General features: G+C 40.6%; 2 protein-coding genes across 2 annotated transcripts; one reads left to right on the top strand and one right to left on the bottom strand.

The window, feature by feature from the left end:
• Positions 1 to 423: 423 nt before the first annotated feature.
• Positions 424 to 5,307, bottom strand: LOC111807632. The gene is made up of 9 exons (XM_023693436.1): positions 4,945 to 5,307; positions 4,096 to 4,293; positions 3,857 to 3,959; positions 3,399 to 3,478; positions 3,249 to 3,326; positions 2,973 to 3,064; positions 1,223 to 1,334; positions 897 to 1,022; positions 424 to 810 (listed from the first exon to the last, which is right to left on the bottom strand). The coding sequence occupies exons 1-9, from the start codon at positions 5,158 to 5,160 to the stop codon at positions 694 to 696; spliced, it is 1,122 nt and encodes a 373-aa protein (XP_023549204.1). The 5' UTR covers positions 5,161 to 5,307; the 3' UTR covers positions 424 to 693.
• A 4,448-nt stretch (positions 5,308 to 9,755) lies between these two features.
• On the top strand, positions 9,756 to 10,472 carry LOC111807081. Its single transcript, XM_023692658.1, has one exon. It carries the CDS (start codon positions 9,756 to 9,758, stop codon positions 10,470 to 10,472), a length of 717 nt encoding a protein of 238 aa, XP_023548426.1.
• Positions 10,473 to 18,874: the final 8,402 nt, after the last annotated feature.

Genomic DNA, 18,874 nt, shown 5'->3' with positions numbered 1-18,874 from the left:
TAACTCATTCTCTTTCCTTTTTTTATTACCAGCTAAGTGCTTTGTATTTCTTGGATGAAAACCCATTTATAAAATATTAAATCATTCGATTTGACCGTGATATTTTAACCTGAGATTCATTTAAAATTATTGTGCTTGATTCTATTGAATGATTCCTATTGAACTGGCGATGATGAAATTCTTTTATTCACATTTAGTCTTTTATTCACATTTAGAACAAGAATAAAATAGATATAATTACTAAAACGTCATTTCTTACGTAGATAATAAATAATAAATAAAGAATGTATAATAAGAAATAATAAATAAAGAATGTATAATAAGAATTCAAATATATAGTTCATTTCTACTTATACAAAGAGCTTTACAATTATTATCTAGTAATTAAAATTTATATAGTTGAAAAAGAAAGTAAATACTTAGATAATGATATTAAATTTCACTAATCTAATACAAATTAAATGGCATCAAGAGCCATGGAATAGTTGTTGCAGAACATTTATTGAGTCATTTTCAACACGCTTCTTGCGATGTCACATTAACTTATGCAATAAAAACCAGATAGGAAGTAAAGGAAGAACGTAACAAAACATCATCAAGAACTCTACAATGGCCTTATTGCTGCTAATCAAGACTATCTATTGCTGCTAATCAAGAACAAAACATCAACATTCTTTTATTTTGGCACCCAACTTATGTTTGAAAATTGCATACTCCCCCTTTGTTTATTAGCTTCCGAAGAGCAACCTTGGCTTCCTCCAGCGTTTCCACGGCATGCCCTCCTTCAAAGGATATCCTTTGGACATTGAACTGCAAGAGAGCATAAGGTTGCATATATTACTACGCATGCTGCCAGGACATGTTCAAATCTCACACTGTTTTTACTCTTTTGGTACCTGAGCTCCTTGGCGGACTCGAATATCGATTCCCTTGCTGTCTATTGATATTAAGGCGGCATCGTCTACCTCGCTTTCAGCTGATAGCAGCTCTTTCAGAGGTTTCGAGAACATCGCGTTCAATTCCTATTACATGGATGTGGGGTTTATGCAAATAAGAAAAGAAACCATTACAAATACTAAGAGAACCAGAATACACCCTTATGGGAGTGCAAGAAACCGAGGCTTCAAAGAAATAATGATAATATACTTCTCTCCAAGTACTTTCTTAAAACTGCAACGGAATAAAAAATAAAGAAAGAAAAACCTGCAACTTAGATCCTCACCTTAAGGCTTTGCTCGCCTCCGTCAACTGCAATCTTATCAGGTTGAAGGGCCTCATACTCCTTCACATCCACCCACGCAACAGTCCCGAAGCCTCCGATGAAATAAATGTCACTGCAAAAACGGCATAAAATCAAGCAGGATAATATTTTCTGATTGTTAAACTTAACTTCCTTGTTGGTAAACATGCCAAGCATGAGCTTATGAATTTTTTTGACCCACGGTAGCTATATACTCGTCATAAATTATGTTGGTAGACACAAGTAGATGAAACAAAACAAGGAAAAAGAAGAGAACAAGTAGAATACAACATACGGGAGCATCAGCTCAAGGGATTTAATTATCAATGAGTCTAGATGAGTTATTGCAGGAACCAAAGTCGTTTGAAACATTTTTATTATATAAAATGTATATATGATGAGAGAGGCAGGAAGGAATAGGTAGATGCCTAAAGTCAGCAGTTCAAACAAAACAACGGAAAGGATATTACAATCAAATCACATAAAGATTGGTGCAACTATAAAGTACCAGTAATTACCCAGCGTCCATTGCACATGGTTTATGTAACTTGGTTAAGTTTTAAAAGCATTGATAGGATCTTTAAATTCTTGTGGTTGACTATTTCTTTTCAAGTTTTCTCCATCAACTAAAATGAACTTAAGATTTGCAAATTCCCATCTACCATGGTTGAATATTCTTTTATGAATAACAAAAAAAGGAACTTCCTTTCTACAAGAGCACTCTTAGTTCAGTGATAAAAGTAAAAGATAATTTGGAAATCGTTTTGAACATGAAACAAAATGCTTAAATTAGTTAACATGGCTAAGTTGCCTTGGAATGAAAATAAAAAATCTATTTCTTTTTAAAAGTTCCACACAGATGTTCCAGTAAACTTTCTTAATTAAAGAAATAAAAATGAGTTGAAGTAAAATGGATAGAAAATGTTTATAAACAAAGCTACTTACACAGCGTGGGGAAAAATGCAATATACGTGAATGAGATATTGACAAATATCAATTTTTTGGATAGGAATTTCTCAAATATCAATGAAACACATAGGATTTAGGGCCTTTTTGGAATGACTTTTCTAAGTGTGAATCAACGAAAGTAGAATGGTAATATTTTTTCAATATGGATAAATAGAAGTATAAATGTTGATGAAATAGTACTGAAATGAGATTCTTTCATACCGTGAATATACAGGTCGACTTATGTACACCTCTATTAATCAAAAAGCACAATTATTGACCGTATAACATTTAATTGTCAAGCACATAGGATTTCCACTGCACCAATTTAATAAGATTATCTTGACAAACTAGAAAAAATATTGACAAAGTTAATGAATTTGTAAAAATATTCTTTAATTGTAACATTTAGTCTTTCAATCTAAAATTTTGTTTATTCAATTTTGGCCAACAAAGGTATGCATTAAAAAAAATAGATCTTTACCACCATTTATTTTTATATAGGTTATAGATTGTAAGTAAACACAGCCAACTATAAGCTGCATATAAGCAAATTACATAACAAGCCACAACTATGAACAATAAGGGTTTAGTTAGGGACAAGTGAATCATTAATTTTGTAAGCTTTGACTACAAAATAAATGTTTCATTTAAAAGCATTTTAAGTATTCTTATCTACTCCTTAAATTTCTCGCACAACATTTTGTAATTGAAAATTTTAACAAGTATAATAATCACTTTACTGCACATCAAACACAAACTAAATCAAGAACAAGAAATAAACCTGATGTCTTGCATCCTGAAGTAGTAAAAATTTCCCCACTGTTGAGAAGGTCCTTGTTGATGCTTAGCTATGTATTGCTTGTGAGCCCATTCCTGTAAGAACAAGCGAGGATCATTTTGTTGCTAGATGTGTACATAGGAGAAGACTGATAATCAAGCATGAGTACCAAAAGACCTATGAAATTAGTTTGATGCTTCACTTGTGAAAATAGAGGCAGACAACAGAGTTTCAACTTGTTAACTCTACCAATAATTACATCTTTAAAGTAAAACTGACCTGTTGATCCTCTGGAAGGGGGTATATATCACCAAAAATAGTTACTCTGGCATTTGACAAGCCACTCCATCCAGGTATCTGCAAGGCTTAATTGTCACATGAAGACCTAAAATGCAAGGACTAGAAAATGTTGATTGTTAAACTACATGCCTGCACAACAATGGTGCATCTTGGGTCTGCCAACAAATTCCGGGTATGAATGGCCAGAGGTGAAAAAGAAAAAATTGGATCTGCATGAAAATATATAGATATATGTAAGTACCAAGATTAAATAAAACAAGAAACAAAACACAATGTTATTACTTTATGGAATTGACTATTGAGATTAGGATTATAGAGGAGAAAGCTAGTCCAAAAGTTATATCTTTCATCATATTCTATACCACTGAACAAAAGAAACCCATTGAAGATACTTCATTGTGCGACTTTTCAATCTCCTAGCCACAAAAACAAAAAACAAAATAAAACAACAAACACCAATTTATATAATTTACAAATGCCATTTTCAGCCAGTAGACTTCTTGATGACATGGCAGACGGTCTTTTGAACTAGCTTATCAATTAACAGGGAAAGACAATCCAGCCAATATTGAAACTAATTGACTTACGGCCCATGGAGTCAGTTGCAAAATCTACCAAAGAACCAAATGGGTATCCTTGTCTGCGGTGGTGCATCCGAGACATCACAGTGCACAAATGAGCAAATCTGGCCTTAAAAGTACAAAGAAGATCTCATTCAGAAAGTCTTTGCAGTTCAGAAGGCAACAACAATTGAAGTTCATATACATGACATTGAGGATACCTGTTATATTAGACAATAATAAAATGAATGGAGTTTAAGCCTGACCTGTTCCATGAGATTGCGGACAGCTAAGGCCGGTCTGGGTAGACCATGCGCTGAGGTTGCACTCTGCACGCCACCAGATATTGGTGTTCTGAAAAGACCAGCTCTAGTTCCACTGCCAGATGGAGCAGTAAGAGATGCATCCACCTTTAAACGCTCATTTGCATTCTTTTCATTGCTTTGTGTAAAATTTAGCTCATCCTTGAGAAAACAAGAGGTACCATCATAACTAATCCAAAGCCGTCATTTCTTAATATATGACATCTAATCACTTTCTGTGGCATTACAAAAGGAAAACTAATCTTTTGATTCAAACTAAATCAACAGTATTAGATCTTCTGTTTCTAACTATCAAATTAAGTTAAATTGTTTTAAACAAAATCCAATCATACTCTAAAGCATCCAAAGAATTGATTAAAGAACTATAAAAACTATCAGCCAATCTGTAAGGAACGTAGTCTGCTGCTTCTTTTAAGTCTCCAGTTCAATGTTTAAAACTATGTTCATACATCACTCCACCTTCAAATGTCTCAAAGTTCGTAAGAAAGCATTTATAATAATAGAAACCGATACAATCAAATAAACAATCATACAATCAATCAAATAGACCATAAATCTCTCGACCTTGTTTTCTCTTCTCAAGACACGTTAAAAACTAACGCATCTTCACCCGTTAAAGCTATAGGTGCTGGACAATCAATAAAACATCAACTCGAAAGAGTTCCATTTATCGTCGCCAATTTCCAGTCACATCAAAACCCTAATTGCATATTTCTACGGACTCCGTTTACAGTAGTATATACAACGTACATAGCAAAACAGTGTATCCATCGAGGATTCAAGAGACGATACCTCGGGAAAAGATACATCCTCTTCGGAAAAGAGTCCAAATCTATTATCCGATGGTTTAGCCTCATCAGCTTCGCCAGAGAGAGCACGAAGGGCACCAAAAGTAGTAGAATCGTTGATTCTGAGAAAACCAGTTCGCTTGGTCGGGTTCCTGAACAAAGAAGGAGTGTATGCCTCTGGAAACTTGGGAATGGTCACAGAGCTTGCTAGCGCTTCCATGGAGAAATCACAGAGGATACGGGCAGTGGCAGGAAATCGACGTATAAATGTTAATGGCAACGGAGAAGATTGCGAAGGTTTTGATTAGAAGTTCAGAGAAATCGTGCTTATTTCCTTCCCAGTTTTTTACAAATAAAATTTTCAGCAAACAATTTCGTTAAAATAAAATAAAAATACTTTACCAAATATTTTATTTGTGAGAAATAATTATTTAAATACATGAAAATTATTTAAAATAATTTAATAAATACCCTTAAACTTAAAATTATTTAAAAAATAATTAAAAACTATTTTAAAATTTTAAAATACTCATACGTTAATTATTATCTGCGACCGAAGGTTTTGATACCCTTATAAATGTTGGTTTGTTCTACTCCCCAACCAATATGGGACATCACAATCCACCCTCTTCGGGGCCCAGCGTCCTCGTTGGCACTCTTTCCATCCTCCAATCGATGTGAGACCACCCCCAAATCCACCCCTTTGGAGCCCAGCGTCCTTACTGACACACCGCCTCATGTCTACCCCCCTTTGAAGAACAGCAAGAAGGTTGGCACATCGTTCGGTGTCTGGCTCTAATACCATTTCTCGATTTGTGCGTGTCATCCTTGCGCAGGTGTATCGTTCCAATTTTATCGATGTACCCTCTATATATATATAGTTTCTATCTGTACAACAAGAGCAACAATTTTTTTGAGCTTTTTTTATAAAATTTAAGGAGGTTAATACTGCCTTTAAAATTAGGGGTGTACATGGTCCGAGTTGGGTTGGGTTGAGCGATTTTTTTGACCCAACCCAAAAGTTCGGGTTGGTGGGATTGGTAACCCAACCCAACCTGAAACTTTTCACAACCCGACCCAACCCAACCCTCTATTTTCGGGTTGGGTTGTTAATTTTTTTTTTTTTTAAGTTTTATTTATCCACAATTTATAATTATTCCGATACAATCTTATATAAAATATATTAAAAAACTACAAACAAACACAAATCAATCCATAATTATTATAAAAAAAAATCAATAAAAAACAACGAGCGAAAATTGTAACATATTAACCCAGTTCAAGTGAAAATTGTGACATATTAACATAGTTCAACATGTCATAGCTAAACATTTTTTGAAAATTGGTTAAAATAGAAAACATATAAGGATATATCATAAATTAAATAAACAATAAAAATGATTAGTTTAAAGATATTGTATATAACAAAAAAAAAAACATATAAAAATATTTTAGTTGAAATATGTTTACTTATACGTAACGATAAACATAGGTACTCCTAAACTATTAGAAAAATAATATATATAAAAATTGTGATATAATAACGTTACTATAAATAGAAAATAAATACATTAAAATTTAGAATTACTGATTTATCTTTAAATATATTTAAACTAGAATTTAGAAATATAATAACGTTGCAACAAATAAAAAATAAATATATTCGAACATAATTTGTGAACCTTCAACTTACTCAGGTATAAAATTATTGATTTATCTTTAAATATATTTAAACTAAAATTTAGAATTACTTGTCTATATCTATAGAACATATTATGAATATTAAACTAACAATATATAAAATTCTTTAAATATATTTAAATTAAAATTTACAATTACTTATTTATCTTTAATACTTATATATATAATTAAAAAAAAATTTATCTTTAATACTTATATATATAATTAAAAAAAAATTACAATTACTTATTTATCTTTAATACTTATATATAATTAAAAAAAAACACGTAATCGCATATAGGATTCAAACTCAGGCGTGGGTCCTATTCGACAGGCCAAAAAACCACTCTGGCAAACCTATTATAAATAAATAAATTTAATATATTTTATATATTTGAATTTATCTCGGGTCAACCACGAACCCGAAACCGAACCGATTCAGTTCGGGCTCAGAAAAATGAACCCAACCCAACCCTTATAATTCGGGTTGGGTTGGTCTGGGTTGTCGGGTTGAACGTACACCCCTAAGTATTTTAGTGATAAAAATATTTTTTTTAATTTTTAAAATATTATTTTTTAATTAAATTAATGAAATTTTAAAATTAATAAATGTATTTTTTAAAACTTATTTTAAATATTCAATATAATAATCTTAAATAATCTTAAATAGTTGAGTTATGATTAGGTTGGATAAATATATTGATAAATTCTAACATTAATACAAAACTCATTAAATGCTTGAAATATATGTTTATATTTTTTGTTTAGTACAATTAATATGGATTAAAGATTTAAAATTATCACAAATCATGTTCATAATTGGCTATGGATGAAATTTAATACCTTAGATCAATTATTGAATTACGTATTGTTCAACTTATACGGTGATATATCAGCGATTAAGATATGCATAAAATTTATTGAATACGAAATATTTGAACCTTCAAGTTAATAGAACGGGTACATAGAGCTATGGTATCTTTGATAGCTTAGATCTAGTTTATGTTACAAATATAATTTAAAATATTTATTATAACGTGTTCTGAATGATGTATTAAATTGAGTTAGACTAATAGAGATGTTTATTTAATCTATGAGTCCAAAATTTTTATTTCATAATATCCCATATTCCATAAGTTAATCATTAAGTACCATCAATATTCTCTTTTCAAATCTGGTTGAATTTTTGTAAATGATTTGGACTATAAAAAGAAATACTAAATTGGTTCATGTGTTCTAAGAATCGTATTACGAATCCATCTTATAAAATAGATTGTGAATCAATTAAAAAAATAAAAAATAAAGAACTTTGGATCCAGATCTTTGGCTAGAAAATCGAACTTGACTCGGAGTCTGAGCCTCAACACACTAACCATCCGAACTATAGGTTCGGACACCATGTCACAACGTCAGCAGCATAGGCTAGTAGATACCAACCCAACCTACATCGCTACCCCCTGCATGTGGCTCATTGCTGGCTCGGCTCAGATGCCACCTTAGCTCGTCTCTACTCCGACTATGCTTGCACGACTCCACTTGAACGACTCTCTTTGATATTTTGGACCCCTTCCTACCATTTTGGACGTTACGTCAGCCATTTTATGCTTTTTTAAGCATTTGGGGTTGCTAAAGCCACTATTTTGCCCACTTTAAACATTTTGAGTCAAATTTGGATTAGTTAACAGAATTTTAGTCAAAATATGATGTCCTCGGACTCCATAGGTAGAGTTGGACTTCAAGGTGCACGATCATATTAGCACCAAGAGTGGTAGGAAAGTTATGTTATGAAAAGTTTGGAAGTAGAATGAGCATTACGACCATGTACCATGATTTGATAGTTTCGAGACCTTATACATTATAGCAATGTTGTATGTCATTCTCGATGGTACGTGGCTATAATGTATGAGGTCTTGAAATTTCAATCACGGTAAATGCATGATATGAAAAAAAAAAAAAAAAAAAGTCGCACGTGACTTGAGTATTTAAAGAAATGCTCAGTAAGTAACTCAACTGTTATGGTCGGAAAATGAAATCACATGCAATTATGGTGAGACTTATCTTCTCATAAAAACAATCGTGGTCTTGAACTTTTGTAACGACCTAGATTCACCGCTAGCAGATATTGTCATCTTTGGGCTTTCCCTTTTCGGCTTCCCCTCAAGGCTTTAAAACGCGTCTACTAGGGGAAGGTTTCCATACCCTTATAAATGGTGATTTAGGTTTCCATACCCTTATAAATGGTGATTTGTTCTCCTCCCCAACCAATGTGGGACATCACAATCCACCCCCCTTCGGGGCCCAGCGTCCTCGCTGGCACTCTTTCCTTCCTCCAATCGATGTGGGACCGCCCCCAAATCCACCCCCCTTTGGGGGCCAGCGTCCTTACTGGCACGCCTCGTGTCTACCTCCCTTCGGGGAATAGCAAGAAGGTTGGCACATCGTCTGATGTCTGGCTCTGATACAATTTGTAAGGGTGTGAAAACTTTTCCCTACTAGACGCGTTTTAAAGCCTTGAGGGGAAGCCCAAAAGAGAAAGCCCAAAGATGACAATACCTGCTAGCGATGAATCTAGGTCGTTACAAATGGTATCAGAGCAGCCAGGTTATAGGTCCTGTAGACATTTAGGATAGAGAGTCGTGTCCTCTGTGACTTCGCTCGTCAAACACATGCCGCTCACGACCAGACGTTCTCACGCGACGGAAACATAGAGACAAAGGTTAAGCTAGTATTTATAGAGTATACCTTGAGCGACTATGACATTATAATCGCACATTACCTAGGAGATGTGCCAAGAATGAATTGTAACCATAGTTCTTTTTTCTATTGTGGTAGATAATGGCACCAAAGAGACGAGAACCATATGTAGGGCCCGGACCCAGAAGGGGAAGACGAGAGGAAGTTGAGGACACCTCGGTTCCAACACCTGAAGAGGAACAACCTGAATTTCAAGAGGAGGTTGGGGATACGCCCCAAACTAGCGAGGGGACAGAACCACAGCCATCAAGAACAAAAAGTCGCCGAAGGAAGGCCAAGTCCTGAAGGCTGCTTGATACACCCCCTACTGCTCCCTTCTCCGAGGAGGTCCCATCGGGTCCAACCCCGTGTACAACAGTCCCACTAAACCAGCCATTAGCCATGCCCTCAGTTGAGATATTTCAGACGTTCATGATGACATCAATAGAAAATCAGGCTCTGACGAACCAGATGATTCAAACCATGATGTCTAATCAGTCAACAGGGCAAGGGGGCAAGGATTTAGGGACTATGACTGTGGAGTTCCTCTACTTAAGAGATTTCCAGAGGCATAAACCGTCTTCCTTTGACGGAGGCAAGGTGGATCCCATTGCCGCCGAGAACTGGCTAGAGGCCATAGAAACAACCTTCCATTTTATGAACTGCCCGCCAATGTATGAAGCCCATTGTGGGACGTATATGCTGAAAGGAGAGGCGCACTTCTGGTGGAAGGGTGCTCAGAAGACCATTATACCACAAGGAGAGTTTATTACATGGTGTCAGTTTAAAGATGCGTACCTCCACAAATACTACCCAATCACTGCCAGAGTGAAAATGCAGGCAGCATTCCTCGCACTGAAACAGGGAGACAGATCAGTGGAGGAATATGACTTGGAGTTCAATAGGTTGGCGAGGTTTTCCCCAGCCTATGTTAGTTCTGAGGAGTTGAAGGGCGAACGATTTATCGCTGGCCTGAGGGAGGAATTAAGGGGGAATGTGGCATCCCAGTCATCCTTCATCTATACGAAAGCCCTTCAAGTGGCGACCCTGCTCGACTCGCCCCGCACCGATAAGCTGCAGTTGGGAATAGCTCAACCATCCCACACTGCAACCCAGTGAAGGGTGACAGACCCTAGCCGCCCTAGAACTGGTAGACCGCCCCGTGGCCGCACTGATAAACGAAGAAGGGCCTCGGTACGGAACATGACCCTTTGTCCTAACTATCGGCGTCCTCACACGGGGGAATGCGGAGCAGGAACAGACGCCTGCTACAGATGCGGCCAGGTAGGGCACTTTGCAGTAGATTACCCTTAGAGGAATGATCAGCGTGTCAATTAGCCTGCAGTACAGCATCAGAGGGGCCAAGCTGCTCAACAACAACAGGGGCGAGTTGTAGCCCATGCAACAACAGTCAGGCAAGCTGACCAGCCTGACGCAGTTGTCACAGGTACGCTACCCGTATTTGGCCATCTTGCTTTAGTATTGTTTGATTCGGGTTCGACACATTCATTCGTATCTGAAGAGTTTGTAGAGCTAGCACACCTACAGAAAGAACTTTTAGAGATTACCCTATCAGTGTCTACCCCTGCTCACGAGCTGTTGCTAGCTATCCATAGGGTTAAGGGAGGTGGTGTAACAATATCAGGGCGTGTCATCGAAGCTACACTGATAGTGTTATGCATGCAAGACTTCGATGTCATCTTGGGTATGGATTGGCTAGGCGAGAATCGCGTTCTGATAGATTGTGAGACTCGAATAGTGACTCTCAAGCTCCCGTCAGGGGACATCTTTACCTACAAGGGAGCCACTTCCAAGGGTGCCCCAAGCATCATAACATCGCTAAGGGCTAAGAAGCTAAGTCGTAGTGGAGCAAGTGCATTTCTAGCCAGCGTGACAATAGTAACAAACAAATAACCTCATCGGTACACATCGTCAGGGAGTTCATAGATGTCTTTCTGGATGATCTGCCAGGTTTTCTCCCAGCTAGGGAAGTCGATTTTGGGATCGATTTAGAACTAGGAACTGTGCCGATCTCCAAGGCACCTTACAGGATGGCACCTGCAGAACTTAGGGAATTGAAGGAACAGTTACAGGAGCTGTTGGATAAGGGTTTCATCCGACCCAGTGTATCACCCTGGGGAGCCCCTGTTCTGTTTGTCAAGAAGAAGGACGGGTCCATGCGGATGTGTATTGATTACAGGGAATTAAACAAGGTCACTATAAAGAACAAGTACCCTCTCCCGAGAATTGACGACCTGTTTGATCAGCTACAGGGAGCAACAGTGTTCTCCAAAATTGACCTAAGGTCGGGGTATCATTAGCTGAGGTCAGAGAAGGGGATATACCCAAGACAGCTTTCAGAAGTCGTTATGGACATTACGAGTTTCTTGTTATGTCTTTTGGCCTCACCAATGCACCAGCAGTTTTCATGAAACTAATGAACATGGTGTTTAAGGAATTCTTAGACACTTTTGTCATAGTGTTCATCGACGACATTCTGGTATACTCTAAGTCAGAGGTGGATCATGAAAAACACTTAAGGAAAGTCTTGACAATACTGAGAGCCTAGCAGTTGTATGCCATGTTCTCTAAGTGCGAGTTTTGGTTGTCTGAGGTCGCATTTCTGGGTCACGTAGTGTCAAGCAAGGGGATTACAGTGGACCCAGCTAAGATAGAAGCAATGATGAGGTGGCCACAGCCGACCACAGTCACGGAGGTGAGAAGCTTTCTAGGGCTAGCTGGATATTACAGAAGATTTGTCTAGGATTTCTCCAAAATTTCCTCAGCGCTAACTCAGCTAACCAAGAAGGGCAAGCCCTTTGCTTGGACTCCAACTTGCGAACAGAGTTTCCAAGAACTCAAGAAGAGATTGGTAACCGCACCAGTCCTTACAGTTCTAGACGGATCAGGTAATCTCGTGGTGTACAGTGATGCATCAGGGAAAGGCTTGAGGTGTGTGCTCATGCAGAAGAGTAAGGTGATATCGTATGCTTCTCGACAACTGAAGGAATATGAACGAAACTACCCAACGCATGACCTCAAGTTAGCAGCGATAGTGTTTACTCTAAAAATGTGGCGACATTACCTGTATGGGGAAAAAGTAAAGTCTTCACCGATCATAAGAGCCTCAAGTACTTATTCACGCAGAAGGAGCTCAATATGAGACAAAGGCGATGGTTGGAACGGGTAAAGGATTATGACATGAGATCCTGTACCATCCAGGCAAAGCCAACGTGGTAGCTGATGCATTGAGTAGGAAGGCCGTGCATACTTCTGCAATGATCACCACACAGGAAAGACTACAAGATGAGATGAAGAGGGCTGGGATAGACGTGATGGTTAAAGGTGGTAATGTTCAGATGGCACAGTTAACCATACAGCCCACCCTACGAAAGAAAATTATCGACGCTCAGAGGTCTGATGAACACCTCAGTAAAGTGTGGAGTCAGACTGAGAGAGGCCAGCAGGGTATTCTATCTCCCCAGACGGGGGTTTGCTATGGCAAAACCGCCTGTGCGTTCCCTGAGACGAGGGAATCTTAAAAGATATTATGACCGAAGCCCATGATACATCTTATGTGTTCCACCCTGTAAGTACGAAGATGTATCAGGATCTGAAAAGATATTATTAGTGGTGGAATGAAGAGGGACATAGCGGATTTCGTAAGCCGTTGCTTGANGCATACTTCTGCAATGATCACCACACAGGAAAGACTACAAGATGAGATGAAGAGGGCTGGGATAGACGTGATGGTTAAAGGTGGTAATGTTCAGATGGCACAGTTAACCATACAGCCCACCCTACGAAAGAAAATTATCGACGCTCAGAGGTCTGATGAACACCTCAGTAAAGTGTGGAGTCAGACTGAGAGAGGCCAGCAGGGTATTCTATCTCCCCAGACGGGGGTTTGCTATGGCAAAACCGCCTGTGCGTTCCCTGAGACGAGGGAATCTTAAAAGATATTATGACCGAAGCCCATGATACATCTTATGTGTTCCACCCTGTAAGTACGAAGATGTATCAGGATCTGAAAAGATATTATTAGTGGTGGAATGAAGAGGGACATAGCGGATTTCGTAAGCCGTTGCTTGACCTGCCAGCAGGTGAAGGCCCCGAGGCAGCGCCCAGCAGGATTGCTACAGCCCCTAAATGTTCCTTAATAGAAATGGGAAGCAGTATGTATGGATTTTGTCTCGGGTTTGCCAAAGACAAAGCAGGGCTTCAATGTCATCTGGGTAATTGTAGACAGACTGACTAAGACGACCCACTTCATTCCAGGAAAGTCCACATATCGAGTGGATCGATGGGCTCAGTTATATATCAAGGAGATAGTACGCCTGCACGGGGTACCAATGTCCATAGTATCAGACCGGGACACCAGGTTCACCTCTCAGTTCTGGAGGAGTGTTCAGAAGGCACTAGGAACTCAGTTGAGGTTCAGTACAACGTTCCATCCTCAAACGGACGGACAGACCGAAAGGTTGAACCAGGTTTTAGAGAACATGTTACGAGCCTGTTCCTTAGATTTCTTTGGGTGCTGGGACGAACATCTGCCTTTAATGGAGTTTGCCTACAACAATAGTTATCAAGCGACCATTCAGATGGCGCCCTTCGAGGCACTATATGGGCGTAGGTGTCGAACACCAGTGTTTTGGGAAGAGGTAGGCACACAGCAACTACTGGACCAGAGTTGGTTCAGGTCACCAACGCAGCGGTGCAGAAAATCAAGCAGAGGATACTCACCGCACAGAGCCGATAGAAAAGCTATGCAAATGTGCGTAGAAGGGACCTCGAATTTGAGGTGGGTGACCACNCCGATAGAAAAGCTATGCAAATGTGCGTAGAAGGGACCTCGAATTTAAGGTGGGTGACCATGTGTTCCTGAAGGTAGCCCCTATGAGGGGGGTGTTGAGGTTCGGAAAGAAAGAGAAATTGAGCCCAAGGTTCATAGGCCCCTTCGAGATTCTAGAAAGAGTTGGGGCTGTGGCTTACAGAATTTCCCTACCACCGAACCTTGCCGTCGTGCACAATGTGTTCCACGTATCCATGCTGCGAAAGTACACTCCAGACCCTACTCATATAATCAAGCATGAGATGCTTCCTCTTCGGGAAGATCTGTCTTACGAGGAGAAGCCTAGTAGAATTCTGGCTCGAGACACTAGGCGGTTGCGTAACAAAGATATTCCCTTGGTAAAGGTCTCATGGGGTAACCACCGTGAGGAAGAGGCAACCTAGGAATCGGAAGAGGACGTGAGGAAAGCTTATCCCGAACTCTTCACTTTCAGGGACGAAAGTTCATAAGGAGGGGAGAGTTTGTAACGCTAGGAGAAAAAAAAAGAAAAAAAAAGGGTGGGGGGCTAAGTCAACTGAGGAGCAAAGATGCCATTTTGCCTCCAGCCCTAATAGGGGTCCAAGGAGAACCTCGTCAGATCCCCTGCAAAAGAAAGAAGGAGTTAGAGAGAAATTAGAGAGGAGTCAGCCGTGAAGATTAACGAACCACCGCCGGAATCCATCTTCAGATGAGACTCGTACAAGGATTGAGAGGCTAGCAAGGCCGATGCTCCGTCAAGACCCAAGAACATTTTGCTAGGAACAACTCACGCACGGTCTGTGAAGAAGTTTGGCCGAGACCTCAACCCGAAGGCGGAGATCCGAGAATCATCCGAGAACGGTGAGCAAACTTCCGACATTCTTAACTCGTCCGGTAGTCAAGCAAAAATTACAAAAAAAATACTAGGACGTAGCCCGTAACACAATCTAGAACTTTGCTTTAGAAATCATATCGATTCGGTCTACGGATCGAAATATATGAAAATCGGAAAAGGGGACTGTGTTACGGATTTCAGAAGACAGAGAAGAAAGAAGGAAAAAAAAAAAGGTTGCCCGGCGAGCGGCGGAGGGCGGCGACAGGCACCAGACACGTGTCGACTGTTGGCTGGAGCAACGCAGCTCCAACGAGGCGATGACACGTGTCACTTACAAAGCCGGGCCGAGCCGAGCCAAACTGGACCGGCCGACCCGCGATTGCGCAGAGGCTGGAGCGCGTGCGGCCTGCGACTGGCGCATTCCCGCGCGCGTGACCTCGCACTGTCGGCGCGTGTGAGCGCGTGGACCGGCCGTTTTGGCTCAGTTGCTCTCTGTTTGCATAATTTTTGTCTCGGTTCCAGTTCTAATACTGTTTTTATGTGAATAGGAACCTAATTTAAAGAAATCAGTATTTTTGGACACCTCACGAGCAAAGAAACGCTAGCAAAAGGGCACGCGTCAACCAAGTAAGTCACCACCCGGTATTTAGGAAGAAATACTTGTATGATTCGCTTGGATTGCATGCATGCTAGTAGTTTTGTTTCAGATTAGCTCTCCATGTAAATTATTGGTCAGATTAACTGTTATGATTGTATTGGGCGAATTACATGAGTGTTGCTGTATGCTTTAAGCTTCCGTTGTATGTATGCATGCGTTTAATTTATGTTGGAATTGTGTATTCCGTGTTCCGGGTGCTTGATGGATGAATTCTCCCCATTGAGCGCGAACTTCGTACTCTGGGTGCTAGATGGAGGTCATCGCCCCGTTGAGCCGGTATGTCTAGTTTGCATGAATTATATAGTATGATGTTAGAAGACGATTACATGCACACTCTGTTAATTGCTAGGGCCCATTTCTATGATAAGCTTAGGGAATTACTGTTAGGAGCGATATATCACTCCAACCAGACTTAATTTTCCCCTAGGAACTTAGCGGTTTACCACGGCAAGAAAGTACCTCGGAGTGTTCATAGATTGCTAGCGTGAGAACGGTATCTATAGCTTCGTGGGAGGACTAAGTCTCCCTTATCAGTCCTTTCTTCTCTTAGCCATTTCGCATGGGAAATGTGTCCCCACGTCGTACAGCCCATTAGCTGCATGGGAACGGGTTGGGTCGCTCCCCCCATAGGGGGACTATATGAGCGTAGAGGTATTCAGCACACCCCTAGGCTAGGTACCATGTAGTCCCAGATAGCCATGTAGAGGTAGCANGATTCTAGAAAGAGTTGGGGCTGTGGCTTACAGAATTTCCCTACCACCGAACCTTGCCGTCGTGCACAATGTGTTCCACGTATCCATGCTGCGAAAGTACACTCCAGACCCTACTCATATAATCAAGCATGAGATGCTTCCTCTTCGGGAAGATCTGTCTTACGAGGAGAAGCCTAGTAGAATTCTGGCTCGAGACACTAGGCGGTTGCGTAACAAAGATATTCCCTTGGTAAAGGTCTCATGGGGTAACCACCGTGAGGAAGAGGCAACCTAGGAATCGGAAGAGGACGTGAGGAAAGCTTATCCCGAACTCTTCACTTTCAGGGACGAAAGTTCATAAGGAGGGGAGAGTTTGTAACGCTAGGAGAAAAAAAAAGAAAAAAAAAGGGTGGGGGGCTAAGTCAACTGAGGAGCAAAGATGCCATTTTGCCTCCAGCCCTAATAGGGGTCCAAGGAGAACCTCGTCAGATCCCCTGCAAAAGAAAGAAGGAGTTAGAGAGAAATTAGAGAGGAGTCAGCCGTGAAGATTAACGAACCACCGCCGGAATCCATCTTCAGATGAGACTCGTACAAGGATTGAGAGGCTAGCAAGGCCGATGCTCCGTCAAGACCCAAGAACATTTTGCTAGGAACAACTCACGCACGGTCTGTGAAGAAGTTTGGCCGAGACCTCAACCCGAAGGCGGAGATCCGAGAATCATCCGAGAACGGTGAGCAAACTTCCGACATTCTTAACTCGTCCGGTAGTCAAGCAAAAATTACAAAAAAAATACTAGGACGTAGCCCGTAACACAATCTAGAACTTTGCTTTAGAAATCATATCGATTCGGTCTACGGATCGAAATATATGAAAATCGGAAAAGGGGACTGTGTTACGGATTTCAGAAGACAGAGAAGAAAGAAGGAAAAAAAAAAAGGTTGCCCGGCGAGCGGCGGAGGGCGGCGACAGGCACCAGACACGTGTCGACTGTTGGCTGGAGCAACGCAGCTCCAACGAGGCGATGACACGTGTCACTTACAAAGCCGGGCCGAGCCGAGCCAAACTGGACCGGCCGACCCGCGATTGCGCAGAGGCTGGAGCGCGTGCGGCCTGCGACTGGCGCATTCCCGCGCGCGTGACCTCGCACTGTCGGCGCGTGTGAGCGCGTGGACCGGCCGTTTTGGCTCAGTTGCTCTCTGTTTGCATAATTTTTGTCTCGGTTCCAGTTCTAATACTGTTTTTATGTGAATAGGAACCTAATTTAAAGAAATCAGTATTTTTGGACACCTCACGAGCAAAGAAACGCTAGCAAAAGGGCACGCGTCAACCAAGTAAGTCACCACCCGGTATTTAGGAAGAAATACTTGTATGATTCGCTTGGATTGCATGCATGCTAGTAGTTTTGTTTCAGATTAGCTCTCCATGTAAATTATTGGTCAGATTAACTGTTATGATTGTATTGGGCGAATTACATGAGTGTTGCTGTATGCTTTAAGCTTCCGTTGTATGTATGCATGCGTTTAATTTATGTTGGAATTGTGTATTCCGTGTTCCGGGTGCTTGATGGATGAATTCTCCCCATTGAGCGCGAACTTCGTACTCTGGGTGCTAGATGGAGGTCATCGCCCCGTTGAGCCGGTATGTCTAGTTTGCATGAATTATATAGTATGATGTTAGAAGACGATTACATGCACACTCTGTTAATTGCTAGGGCCCATTTCTATGATAAGCTTAGGGAATTACTGTTAGGAGCGATATATCACTCCAACCAGACTTAATTTTCCCCTAGGAACTTAGCGGTTTACCACGGCAAGAAAGTACCTCGGAGTGTTCATAGATTGCTAGCGTGAGAACGGTATCTATAGCTTCGTGGGAGGACTAAGTCTCCCTTATCAGTCCTTTCTTCTCTTAGCCATTTCGCATGGGAAATGTGTCCCCACGTCGTACAGCCCATTAGCTGCATGGGAACGGGTTGGGTCGCTCCCCCCATAGGGGGACTATATGAGCGTAGAGGTATTCAGCACACCCCTAGGCTAGGTACCATGTAGTCCCAGATAGCCATGTAGAGGTAGCACCTCATAGAGAGATACCAACCATATTAGCTTGGCGTAAGGAACCTCTAGGCGTTTAATGAAAGGACGATGAACCGCTGAAACCCAAGGAGCAAGCCCCAAGGGACTAAGATTAGAACCAGATGTCCTAGAACCGAGTTAGGAAACCGTGGAAATCTGTTAAATTAAGATGCAAAGAGAGCCTACAAGTAGGTGGCTTATTGAGTATAATTTTTATACTCATCCTTGCTATGTGTTCCTTTTTTTTTCAGGAGCGCGAGGCGTCGGTCAAGGGCAGGCGTGATGGAGGCGGGGTTTGTCACAGAGGAACGGGTTGTCCCGGGGCGTCAGTCCAGTCTTTATTTTGTGTTTGCATACTTTCGAAATTTATTTTGTTTTGTCTGTTTGTCGTCCAAAAACTTTATTGGAATTTAAGGATTTTCTTTACTTCATATTTAAAACACTTCATGCATT

This window comes from Cucurbita pepo, chromosome LG12 (genome assembly GCF_002806865.2).
Source record: "Cucurbita pepo subsp. pepo cultivar mu-cu-16 chromosome LG12, ASM280686v2, whole genome shotgun sequence".
NCBI lineage: Eukaryota > Viridiplantae > Streptophyta > Magnoliopsida > Cucurbitales > Cucurbitaceae > Cucurbita > Cucurbita pepo.
This window is presented reverse-complemented; position numbering and strand designations above follow the sequence as displayed.